This window comes from Pelecanus crispus, chromosome 1 (assembly GCF_030463565.1).
Source record: "Pelecanus crispus isolate bPelCri1 chromosome 1, bPelCri1.pri, whole genome shotgun sequence".
Lineage (NCBI taxonomy): Eukaryota > Metazoa > Chordata > Aves > Pelecaniformes > Pelecanidae > Pelecanus > Pelecanus crispus.
Genome location: NC_134643.1, coordinates 6,987,842 through 7,001,512, shown reverse-complemented (window position 1 = coordinate 7,001,512; position 13,671 = coordinate 6,987,842). Strand labels below are relative to the sequence as shown.

At 42.8% G+C, this 13,671-nt stretch overlaps 1 protein-coding gene across 1 annotated transcript in view; it reads right to left on the bottom strand.

Annotated features, from left to right (window-relative positions):
- CELF2 (CUGBP Elav-like family member 2) overlaps positions 1–13,671 on the bottom strand; it is a 242,289-nt gene that overhangs the window by 94,665 nt on the left and 133,953 nt on the right. The window contains exon 3 of the mRNA XM_075709724.1: positions 1,041–1,123. Coding sequence (XP_075565839.1) covers positions 1,041–1,123 — 83 coding nt within the window. The remainder of the gene's footprint in view (positions 1–1,040; positions 1,124–13,671) is intronic.

The following is a 13,671-nucleotide window of genomic DNA, read 5'->3' as shown; positions in this document are numbered from 1 at the left end:
TCACGGGTAGCTATCTGACATGCTTCTCTACATTGGTCATTTCCATGACAGATGAGGTGGCTTTCCTAACAGGAGCTGCATAAAGTGAGCTGGCCAGATGTGAATTTTTCAAACACATAGTGTCCAATTTCACATGCAGCACATTGGAACTGAAGGAGATATTGGCCATATAACTGTCAGTCCAGTCAATGTTCTATTTATTTATACAGTGTTGTATACATTTATTTTTGTGTCTGTAACCGTACACTCCAACCATATACTTGAACACTTCCCCTACATCAAGAGGGACAACACCTCCATCCTTTATATTTTTTCCTTTCCTGGCCCCAAAGTATTTGGCTACGTTCAGCAGAAGAAATAAAAACATTAGAACAAGAAGATTTCAGATTTAAGTCATGCAATTACCAGTGATATACTTCTCTTTATCTGAACTACCATAGGATAACGCAAGCTACAGTTTGCATAACACAACCACAACTGTTTTGACCACCGGTGTGATGTATCAGTGAGAAGAGATTGCTAAGGAGAGGTGGTGGCAGGGAACAGGGTGACACTGTGCAAGCTGCTACGTGGTACCACACTCTAACTACCCTGACGTGCAGCCACCACACCAATGCAGTCAGATTGTTTAGAAACCATGTGGATAATGGCTGCATTTAACAAAGTTGGCTGTATTTTGTCTTTTCCTCTTCTCTCCCTCTTCAAACTAGAAGCCCCAGTGGTGCAGTGTTTTCCTGCCATATGTTTTTCCTCCTCCCCCTTAAATAAAAAAAAAATTCAATCTACCTTGCACTTCAGTAACTGCCTCTAGTCAGCAGGAATCAGCACTGTTTCTAGCCAAGGGACTTTCTACAGAAGAGCAACTGCCTTTTGAGATGATGCCATTGCTACAGGACTGGCACCGTGACAGCACAGACCATCAGGTTAGCCACCCTCCCTTGAAGAAATCAAGGTCACTTGGGGCACCAAACAGCATCTTGAGCAAAAGGGCTATTTTTCTGGCAATAAAATAATTAGGATCAAAAAGTAAATGTACTCACCCCAGGTAAAGTTTTAATATTGTGCAGTGCATTCTGTGCCTCAAGAGCAGCTTTTCTTGTATAAAATGTTACGAAACAACAACCTATAGAGAGAAATGAAAAGCTTTCAGAAATTAGTGAGTATGATTTGTGAGAGTACAATAGGACGGAGAAAAACAGTGGTTGAACAACACATTGTGAAAGCTGGAAATGTGACTTCTCATGAGGCTGCCTGAATGACATGAATAAAAGGATGCTTGTATGGTTTAAAATTAAAAGTCACCCCCTGTGCATTGCATCTATAGCACACCTACATTGTTAGTGAACTGTAATCACTTAAAAATTAAGTTAACCAAAATACAATTGGCTTTGTACAGTGTAAATAAGGTTATATTTTTCTGAAGGCTCCCCATTATACTTTGAATATAAGCAACATGGCAAGCTCAAGCAGCAGGAATTCGTTGTTGCATCTCAGGCAGAAAATCAGGTTAAAGCAGGACCTCATTTAAAGGGCCTTATATGTAAGAGCTAAGGTTTGCTCCCCACCATTTGAAACCAGGTAGGACTGGAGGTAGGACACTCATCTCCATTGCAAGAAGGAAGATAAGCTACAGGAGAATTCGCCACTGGTGAGAGAGTGGAGGCTGCTGATGGCTGGCAGCACTAAGTGAGGCTGCATCCGTCTAACCTTCAGTAAAGCAGTTTTAGTTGCCGTAATCCCTTAGAATCATAGATTCGGAGAATGCTTTGGGTTGGAAGGGACCTTCAGAGGTCACCCAGCCCAACCCCCCTGCAGTGAGCAGGGACAGCTTTAACCAGATCAGGGTGCTCAGAGCCCCGTCCAACCTGACCTGGAATGTTGCCAGGGATGGGGCCTCCACCACCTCTCTGGGCAACCTGGGCCAGTGCCTCACCACCCTCATTGTAAAAAACTTCTTCCTTATATCCAGTCTAAACTACTCTCCTTTAGTTGAAATCCATTATTCCTTGTCCTGTCACAACAGGCCTTGCTAAAAAGATTGTCCCCATCCTTCCTATAGGCCCCCTTAAGTACTGTTTATCCCTTTGGCAGCATGGTTCAACTAAGCGGTCTGTGGGACCAAACACAGGTTGTTGCCACTTTCTCCAGTGCAAACATGGAAAGTAACTCTTCCTGCAGCTGCCTGCAACCCAGGCAGCTCAACACCCACCCCAGGGCGAGGTCAGGGCTCACAGGTAGATCCTTGGGGTACGGCTATAACATGGTAGGCATGGGACAAAGAAACAAGGACCAAGATTTGACTTGCACCAATCTGTAATGTCCCACAGTAATGAAGGCTGCTCCCAGGGATGCACAGGACACGTGCGGAGAGCTTACTGCATCCACATTGCAGGTGGGATGCTCAACACGATATCCCAGCTTGTGACTTCAACTTTACTTCCAGCGGGAGGGAAACCACTTTGCAAGCATCACTTGTGCACGTATGTGCATAACACAAGGTTGCACGTATAGACACAAGGAAAATTCACACTTAAATAGCTTCCTCCCAGCACCGTAAATCAGTGACGTAGGCACACCCTTAGTGCCTAAGGGTGCCTATTGCTACTCTGTCCATAGGGGAAATAGGGTGAGGCTGTATGCAGCCCTCGTCCTGTGGACACAGACAGCCCCTGCTTTAGACCTATGTCACGTTGAGACCCCAGAACTCCTACAGAGCTCTATGGCTGCGACGGGGCACTCGGTGACTCAGCTGCTATGGGGAGAGGGAAAACCAGCTGGGTAATACTGGTTGGGAGGCAGAAGTGGCTACTGAAGCAAAAACCTACTTTGTATCAAAACACATGACGCAGATTTTACTGATGAATTAGAAAACAATCCTGTTCTCCTAATCACGCACAGAGATTTCTTGCAACTCCAGAGAAATGTCAAAACCAAACAGTAAATAGAAGAAACCCTGGGTCTCGAGCCTTGGTGTTGCCTTGGAGCATGACACAGATAAAATAATCTGCCCTTCAGGCAGTGAGCAAAGCTGTTGCTTGCACCGGCTCCCTAATGTTGACCAAGTGAAACACCACGTCCCACCTGATATGCCTGCTTTTGTTCAACCTCAGAGCATCCCCGTAACAGCAAAGGAGACCTAGGAGAAAGCGTGCACAGGAGAACACAGCTAGCACATTTTAAGTTACTGTGTGGAGGTGGCCCATACCACACCTTGGAAGGAAGGGCTGAATCCAGAACTCCCCCTCTGCTGCCTCCTGCTTGGCTCAAGCTGTGCATTGCACTGTGAATGCCCCCTCCGGCTTTGCAGGGCCAGCGATGACCATTGCCTTCGTAACAAGCAAAGGTAATCATGTATTCCCAGCTGGAATACAGCAGTTTATCCCTAACACACAAAAGCACTTGCAGGAAATACAATACAGGGGCAGGCAGGTAATGCAGAGTTAATGCACCTGGGAGAAACACTTTCATACTGCCAACAGGTTCCTTAAAATTTCACAGTTTATGATAGAGATGGTTTAATAATTATTTCAGTGAGCCGAACATTGTTCAACAGGGATGATTATTACAGACAGCCACGGTCTGTTAAGGTTTGTGCTTCCTGTGAGTGTTTCTAAATCTTCTATCTCACTAGCAAATTCTGAAAACTTAGATTATTTTACTCTGGAATTAAAATTGGAAACAAATCTGAGTTTGTGACATTTAATAGTGTGACTTTGAGAAAGTATTGCGATGTTTTTCTATCCTGCCAACCAGCTCTAAAGTCTATCTTCTACTACTGTCTCTCCATTTGGTTTATTAGCTTTTTAATATAAAGCTTTTTAACCAGTAGAGAGGATTCAGAGTGGAAAATATCAAGCAGTAGTCATCACTTAGCAATTGCGATGTCCTTTACCATGGGTCCGAAGAGTTTCATTTTAGACTTCAGCTCTGCAGGCTTACTCTGATAAGAAGTTTGAAATCTACTGGTTTATCAGTCTTGGCACTACTTGAAAGAACTGCACTTGAAAGATGAATATGCTGTGAAACACCCTTTAACTAGTAATTTTTAGGAAGCAATCGTGCAGAAGAAAATATAGCTCTGTGAATGAGGACTGGGAGAAAACAGTAGCATAATGGGAAACATGCAGACGTTTCAGGCAAGTCATCAGACCCTGACAAAAATGGAGCCTTCTAAGTTCACAGATCAACACATCTGAAAACGCACACGGATAAAATCTTCCTCTGGACTAATTTTGCTCGTATCTTCTTTAAAAACCACAACAAAACAGGAGATGTTCTGCTGTGCTTTGAGGAGACCATGGGCACCAGTTGCGGACACCTGATTCTCAACCTATCTGCTAAAGAGGTCAGGGCTGGACTGAAAAAAAAGAAAATAAGAAAACACAGAAGAACAGAAAAGGCACAAGTGCACACAGTCCTGAAGAAAATGCTATAGCTCAGCCTATGGACTTTCCAGAGGTGCTCACTGCCAAGTTATGCAAACCACTGCAGCTCCAGTGCGCCGGCTTTGAAGATGCCTCCAGTGTAAAATCCCTTTGGCTCAGTACCACGTCCCGTAGGAGAAAGTACCAGATTCAGCCCTTTCTGCAGAAATTTTGGAAGGGAAGATGCCTGTGTAAGAGGACAGGGCTAATCTGTGCTTTAGGACTGGTAGCTGGCCCCTGCTGAAAGACAACTAGGAAACGACTTTCCCTCCTCCATGTTCCCTAAGAAAATGTAATACTGCCAAAGAAAAATCAGTGTGGAAAAGAAAAAGTACATTTCCGACTAAGAGAAAAGAAAAAAACCCCAACCCTCCTCTCTCCAGCCCCCCTGCACATATAGTCTTGGTTTCACCACCAACAAACCTGACAGCAGCTTGAACCACAACTAAACTTTTCTGACATCCAAATAATTCAAAGCCTGACAGTGATAACCTTCTCCCCTCCTAGTCAGGACAACTTAAAAGGTGAATTGGTTTGTGGACGTGGTTCTGCTGATCCTCAACAGCCTGAAACACAGCCCAGTTTAACTCCACGTGGGCTAGTATCTTCTCGACTAAAGGAACAGGAGCTTGTGCTTCCAGCCAGTGCCTCCAAAGCAGCAAATCTCCTGTCTTTTGGTACGCTGGTTCTGCTCTACTTGGAACCGTATTTACTATGGCATAAGACATCTCTTCTTTGTACCTAGAAAAAATACTGAATGAATCATGCGGATCCCTACAGCCCCTTAAGGACATCAGCAACAACTTCATGGCTATCCTGCCAGATGCTTGAACAGGCTGAATAAAACCTGCCGCCCCGTGCTGCACAGCACCTGATAGCAACAAACAGGATGTCTGAGAAACGAAGGCAGCAACCAGCCCCACTTCTCAAAGCATCTGATGAGAAAACGCTGCAGTGTATACGCTACAATGCTCAACTTCAACACCTCATTAAAAAAAGGGAAAAGATCTCTTATTTCAGATTGTTTTCTCTCTTTTTTATTTTCTTTTTTTTTTTTTCCAAAGGAAATTTAGTGCCAGAAAAAGACCTGAAGGTCCCAGCCACTGGGAGAGAGTTGACACATTGAATTCTCCATGACACATTCAATTCACAAGCCCCTGCTCAGGCTGCCAGAGGTACCAATTAGCACCCGTGGTGGAGATCTTATTTATTTAATTTCCACAGAAACTTGTTTAGCAAGATACCGACAGGGGCAAACAGCCTTGCGTGTGGCTAGAAACAGCTTTACTTGAGCCACTGTCAAAGATGGCAGCCACAGATCACATGGGGATCATGCAGCCACGGCTTCACTAACGCAACCATTTAGAAGTTCGGGACGGGCAAAAAAAGAGCAAATGGTAAGGACTCTCGCACCACTGTACCCATGATTTCTGCTGACAGCGATCCTGGGTTTCTGGAGGACATTTGTGCACATTGTGGAATTGCAACAAATTGCAGTTTTCACCATGAAACTTCAAAAAATGCCATTCCTCCTATGAGCAAGAGGATTTTTTCAAAGAGCTGTTAGTGACCTCCTGCAATGGGACTTCTCCTCCCATGTGACTTCTGTGCTATGACCCAAATTAGCCACCTATGAAACCCGTGCCCCCATCCACCCAGCGGAGCAGACACGGCTTTGTTAGGCTGCAAGATACAGCCGTAGGACATAGCGAGGAGCTCCGTCATGTCATTATTTTTATCACTCTCTCCCAATTCAAGCACAGACTAATTACTCTGTGAGAGCTGTTTACATTCCTAATTTTGAACACCTAACAAAAGGAAGCTCTCCTCCACTCCGAGATGTGGCTTACACGGTCCTCGCTGGCATTTAACAGCACTGGGATCTGTGTAAGAGGCTTAATCTCTCAGCCAGGATTTCACGCTTGAATGAATACGGCGACCTCCATCTTGCTTCGGGTGTGAATGTGTCTCTTGCAGCTCCCTAAACCGAATATATGGTTCCTAAGTTAAAGTTACCAGGAATTACCCACATGCATCAATATGAGAAAATAACCCTTGGACGTGGACAGGAATTAAAACGCTGGTCTACAAGATACTCTGAGGTTTTGATTTGCTTGAAGAAAAACGTGCTGCAGTTTCCCAGGCCTGAAAATTTAACTTTTGGAGATTGAAAGAACAAAGATACAGGAGGAAAAAACCCTCATATTCATTGGTCTGATTTATGAGTTTCTATAGTTCTCAGCTGCCAAAATTTGTCAGTTTGGATCTCTCCTGCGTTGTGCATATTATCACCTGCTGCCAGTATCTGAACCCTAACCATAGGGTATAGAAATACGAGAGCTTATCAGTGCGCCCGCAAAGCCGGCAACAACTTAAAAGTATGAAATTTGCTTTACCTTCTAGACTAATAAAATAAACACTTCAAAACAGCTATAATGATTATCTGATGATTGAACTCTGTATTCTTTTAGCAAGTAATGGAATCCTGGCAGACAAATTCAATTCAAAATACATTCACATTCAGGACATCAACAAAGTCATCATGTTGTGAATTGAAAATTCCTTTAAAGGCTGCGTTTGAATTCTAAGGGGCTGACAGATCAAGGGACTGAAGGCCCTGGAAGGCTAAATGAGTGAAGTCCCACTATGTTTCTTTCTTTCTGTGAATGAAGCTCACTTTTGTGTGTGCATTTGCAAGCAGAACAGGTGCTGGCTTCATACAAGCTTGGAATCTCAATGGGGACAGTAGCTTCTTGTCAATCCAGCGCAGTTCAAGCTAGTTTAAGTTAAGGAGAATTTGTTTTTCTTCCCCCCCACCCCCCCAAGTGTTCCTCTCCTGATTTCCACATTCACTCTTCCACTACCAAAATTTAAACATTACACTGCGATTTAACAAGGCTGCCTTTTAAAAGGGTCTCTTGCATTCCAGCTGTTCACCCGAACGCTGACATATGTGTTCCATAAATCACAAACAGCTGCCCAAACAGTGTGATTTGCAACCAAACCTACCATGACCTACACTGTCATTTTCCAAAAGGCAATGAAGACATCAAAAATTCTCTTCCACTAAAGCCGCTGAAAAGACCTGTTGCTACATGAGTTCAGGTGCGTGGTTGGGCAACGAGCATTTTCACGTTCATTAAATTTGCTGCAGTGAGCCTTGTCCAGCATTTCTTCTGTATTACAGATTTTAGTGCAATTAGCTAACCTGCATGGAAGACACCCATCTAGTATTAGGAGAAGTGTTTCAAGCCTCAGAGATGTTGGTTGGGTGATTCCATACAGAAAGAGAAAAAAAACGTGAACTGCCCAAATAGCAAATACAGACATTCCTGACAAAGGAAAGCAAAAAAACATTTCCAGAAATAAAAATCCAACTATTTCTGTAATTCTGCTGAACAGAAAAAGGCGGCGGCTAAGGCAGGGATGCATTTTGATTCCTACCTGCACCATCCTCTTGCTCTATTGTATATGGAGTCACTTGAGAGTATGATGGCAATGATTCACTCCCAAAGCCATCCCTGACAGAATTGCCATATACTGCAGAAATCAACCTTTAACGATGCCACCTCCCAATTAGCTCAGGTTTGCTAATAGTTTGATATAATTGGCACCCTGATGGAAACCGTATTACCAATCCTGTCACCAGCCAGGAAACCGCATCGCCACCCTAATGACAGCACATATCATAGCAATGCCACTTCTAATATTAATGCATTAGCTGAAGGTAGGCAGGGGCTCATACGCGAGAAGGATTCACAACCGGGACGTGCCAAATTCCACCCTGTGCTCTATTTTTCCTCCTGGTTATAACATCCAGGGCAGCAATGCCCCAGCCCCAGCGTGCCCCGAACCGCCCCTATCACATTAAAGCACAAATGCTCCAGGCCGGTAACAGCCCTGTAAATGGCCAGTGAAAAATGATCCCATGGAGCTCAATTTTTTCTCTCCATGCCTTGCGAGTTATGACGGCCTTTCTGTTAATTGGCTACAAGTCCTAGTTTGCTGTCAGCCTTCAGCTGCACCGGGGAGCTCTTTTGGAGGAGTCGCACTCTGTCATTCCCATACCCTTGTGAATACAAATGCTCTTTGTAAATGTCCTCTGCCTACAAAATGGAAGTATTTCCCTCCCGCCCCCCCCTCTTTTTTTTTTTTTGACCTAGATTAAATCTGCTGCATTTTCAAGCCTTTTGGGAAAGCAACTAAGAACTAATATGCACCGGTTCGTGTGCCACAACACTTCCCTATCCATTATTATGTAAATTTTGACTAAAGTGCGACACAGATAGAAAAGATATCAAGGGCAAAATTGCCAGAATCTGCTTTTCTTGCTCTCTGAAATAAGCCACTTATATTAAACAGTTTTAAATGGCTAATAGCTGTAAAAGCATCTGAAGAATTTCAATGTACGTTTTTTCATATAGGACAATGACGGCTTTTGCAAATTCCTGAATTACGCTGACTGCGTAACAACCGAGAAGTGAATGGCCACAGCATGCTGGTGGTCTCTGGTCTACTTTTGAAGAAAGGGGCCAACTTCTACATCTGCAGCTTGGCAATACTCATTCAATATTTGCACTAGATGGTGATAAAGGAGGAAAAAAAATAGATGCAGAATTAGGTTATACACGTGGTGGCAGGGTAAATACATACATCCAAATCGGGTTTATAGCATCAAGGCAATTTCATGTCATTACTAACTAATCTGTCCCTAAAGAAACCATCACTGCATGTTGGGACGTAAGCTGAGCTGTAACGGTCTGGGCTGACTACTGAATGAGAGGCATCCAAATATAAGCTCAGAAAATGCTGTGAAGATATAGGTGAGCCGTCGGTGGCACTGGACCCTCACATCAGTACTGTGTGAACACCCTGATCTGCGGGTTGATGGAAACACCACTGGCCTGGACGGGGATGCTGCTCCTCTGCCAGCCCCTTCAAGCACCCAGCCAGTGTAAATCCCTTGGGAGAGTCATTGCTTTTCCAGCCCTGTGAGATGGAAGGCTGTCAGTCAATCAACACCAGTGAGAAAATCAAAGCAGCTGCTCAGTACCTCTTCTTGAGTTCATGCTTAGTCTGTCCACATTTCCAGATCTCAGGGATAGAGAATAATTGGGATCTTATACATCAGTCCGTACGGCTTAGAATAAAAACTGCCTGTCAGAACTTTTGGAAAAAAAATTCTCAAGTAAGTAGGACAGCAGAGGGACAGGGTGGGGAGATGGTATTCCCGTCTCTAGCTCTGTGAGGGGTCTCCCATGGGAAGTCATCGTACTTCCCACCTGTGAAGTATAGAAAAGACTATAAACAAAACACAGGAGAAACAAGAAATATTTTTTTAATTGGAAATCATTCTAAACGAGTCCTGTCATTATGTGCATACATTGCATCACAAAGAAGTCTTGAATTTGGGGGGGGACATCTCAATCAAACTACAACACAATCACTTATTTTTTATGCTGCCTTCTCCTCATTTCCCCTTTAGCTTTTCTTTTCTTCTTTTCCTTCTTAGTCTCACACTAATTCTCCTTAATCATTAATTCACTTTCTCCTCCCCTCATACAAATCCTTACTCTTTTCTTCCTAGCAGCTGGTCATTGTTTCCTGTTTGCCTTGGCCAGGTAACGATTACTAATTTGAGTTTACTGGCTTTGAAATGAATTAAGGTTCTCTGTGCAAGTTAACTCCTAAGTTTGTCCATCTGCTAAATGCATCTTTAAATTTAGTAGAGAAAGAGGTTTCAGAGCACAGATGCTAAAAAAAAGAAATGGAAATGAAAAATTAAGATGACCTCCCTTTGTTAATCCATTCTCGCGGAAGAAAACTGGTGTGACACTGTATTTCGATTCAAAAAGACTCTACAAAGATCATGTTTACATAAATTAATGTAGGCAGGGACACATCTTTCCCTAATGACATTTCAAAAGCCCTACAGTCTCCAACCCCGATATTCACTAATTGCAAATCAAACTTCCTAGCACACACGTCTTACAGTCCTAGATTTCCTTCTATGTTTTCTTTCACTTGAATGCTTGAGAAAGATCACTAAAGACTAGTTTTCCCCAATAAGAATTCCAGACCACTGCTCTCATGAAACCTCTAATTGTACTGCAACTCCTGAGAAGCCACTCAAGTCCTAGTTCAACTAGGAGGCAACTCTGTAGTGACAAATACTCAGAATAGCATAGCTTTGCCATAAAATTATCCCTTTAAAATCTTCAAATCTTTGACTTTGAGAGTTAATTTGAATTTATAAACCTACACTGTCACTATGAAAAACCTATGTTCTGTATTGGAATTTATTTCCACTCGTTAAATACCAATGGCATCCTGGGCTGCATCAGGCAGAGCGCTGCCAGCAGGTCAATGCAGGTGGATCCTTGCCCTCTGCTCAGCCCTTCTGAGACATATCTGGGGTGCTGCGTCCTGTTCTGGGCTCCCCAGTACAAGAGAGATGTGGACGTTCTGGAGGGAGTCCAGTGAACGGCCACGAAGATGATGAAGGGACTGGGGCATCTCTCATATGAGGAGAGACCGAGAGAGCTGGGATTGTTCGGCCTGGAGAAGAAAAGGCTCAGGGGGATCTTATTAATGTGTATAAATACCTGATGGGGAGGAAGTAAATAAGATGGAGCCTTCTCAGTGGTGCCCAGTGACAGGACAAGAGGCCATGGGCACAAATTAAGATACACGAAATTCCATTTAAACGTAAGAAAAACCCTTTTTTACTGTAAGGGTGATCAAATGCTGGCAGCTTGCCCAGAGATGCTGTGGACTCTCCACCCCTGGAGATATTCAAATCCTGCCTGGACACAGCCCTGAGCAACTTCCTGTAGGTGACCCTGCCTTGAGCAGGGCTTGGATCAGATGAACCCCAGATGTCCCTTCCAACCTTAGCCAGCCTGTGATTCTGTGAAATGGCAATGAAGGAATTTAAGTGGCTTTTTCACAAAACCCCTACTAACACAGCTTAACTTCCTCAGAAATACATTGCAAGATTATTTAACTTTAGCAGGCAACATCAGTTAAATTACTGTTTTATTGTTGTACTCATCAGTTGGGAAACAGCTCTCATTCACTAACAAATTTCACACAAAAGACGAGTTTTGTTCCTAGCAAGACACAGGAATTAATCTTTTTTTTTAGAAACAGAACCAGAGACATCAATGTCTCTGCATGGCCCATGTTGCCACAGACATGCAAGATAATAAGAATGTCTTGTGTCACACCTTGTTTTCAGAAATATATCAAGAAATTTATGAATTCAAAAGCTGTTAATTATGATGCATTTTTAAGTTAGTTTACCCAGTCCTGTTGTATCTTACGTGATGAAGTTTTGTTTAAATCCCACGCACTCCTTCAGTATTACAAGACCACCTATCCACCCACAGCCCTGCCAGCTCTAAAACTCTGAGCTTGTGTCTTCTAAAGACAGCATAGGAAAGGTCAGACCTACAAAGAGACAAAAGAGGAAGAGGTCCAGAGAGAAGGAGTTATAAAAGAAGGCATAGGGTAGGAAGATTGCTATTGTGGACATTTAATGAAAACCCATTAAAAAAAGAACAACAAAAACCCAAGCCCGTCCCTTACCTGGAAACTTGGTAAGAAGACAGCGCATGGGTTGGTTTCAACACTTGTCTGGATCTGGAAGACCTGAATACCATTTTTGCAAGAGAATCTAAATCTGACCTTGTAATTCATTTCTAGGAATAGGGTGTTGAAGTTCTGAAAATAATGTTCAATGCCCATCTGAATCTTTAGATGCCTAAATGCTTTTGAACAATCTAGCTTTTAATCTCCCTGTGCCACAGCTTCTCCTTGTGAAATGGAAAGAATAAAATGTCCTGAGCTCAAAGGAATACTGTGAAGAAACCATTTAAAAAAAAAAAGGAGTGAGGTAAAAAGATACTGCAATAATAGTGACGTGAGTAACAGCAGAGCAATACTTGCAAGTGCTGCTTCCATCTAACCAACTACAGCCTGGCACACTTCATCCAAAAGTTTGCTTATAGGAAATGGAAGAAATCAATACAAGACATTCAAACTGGCTTAAGGGGCACTTAAGCAGCATGGGAAGAAATTCTAGGTGAAATATTTTCTCAAAGTGCCCTGAGCTTCAGTCAACTAAGACCTATTTTCCCCAGCACCCAACCCCATATTTTAGTGCTTTTGGCCAAGCCACCTAACAGGGGGTCTGTTCTCTGCTGGTTGAAGAACTGACAAAGCCTCCACTCTGAGTCATGATTTGTTACAATATACACGCTATTTCCAAGGAGCAAACATTCATCTTTTTGAAAACTTTTTTCTTAGAAATGTGTTACTTTTCCCCACCTTTAAAACTCAGGTCTAAATCCATTGTCTGAATACGTCATACTCCCTGCTCTGTTTGCCCAAGATGCAGTCAAACACTTTCAATTCTTTTTTGACTTCAACATTATAAACCCTTACATATGTCGTATTGATTTCTAGGCATTCACAGTTTCACTCTTACAGGGTCACAGCACATGTCAAATCTTTCCTACACTGTGTACACCTTCAAGCAGTGTTTCATCTAAGGAGCTTCACTTTCCCTGAACTTGTTAGCAGTGACACATTTACTCCCCAATTAAGCTTTTTTAATAATAATAATAAAAAAGAAATAGAAGAAATGCCTGGCAACTCTTCTACCTTTCTAGTTGGTTGAAACGATTTTATGCAAATGAAGATGCAACTCCACAGAGCCTTTGAACTTTAAGCATCATCTTTACTTGGCTTTGAACTCTCAACAGGGCCCATGAATTTTCAAAGCAATATAGTCTGCCTGTGGAAGCTTCAAACAAGGGGGGAAAAAGGCATGGTTAGAAAAAAACGCAAAAGATGTTTTTTTTAAAAATGCTTGATGCTCCTGAAAATAAAAAAAACCCAACTGAGTGGTATCTGAAGAAGTGTATTCGGCACTCAAGTGTTTCCCTAATTAATTGTTTAGATGAGTGCTAAAATAAATGCAGCAGCAGCAAAGATAAACAAACCACTTTAGTAATAAAGCCATATATTTGTGCAGACACACAAAAATAAATGGCAGCGCTTAATGAGTACAAGCAACAAGAACGAAGAACACACTTCGTGTGTGGGATCCATGCTCAGAAAGCTCAAGCTCAAAAATGTTTGAGAGGTATCTGACAACAGCCTCCCAGCCTGACTCACGTCTGCCCCTTGTACAACATCTTGTTTTGCACAGACTAACAGTGTAAAAATAAAAAGTGTCCTG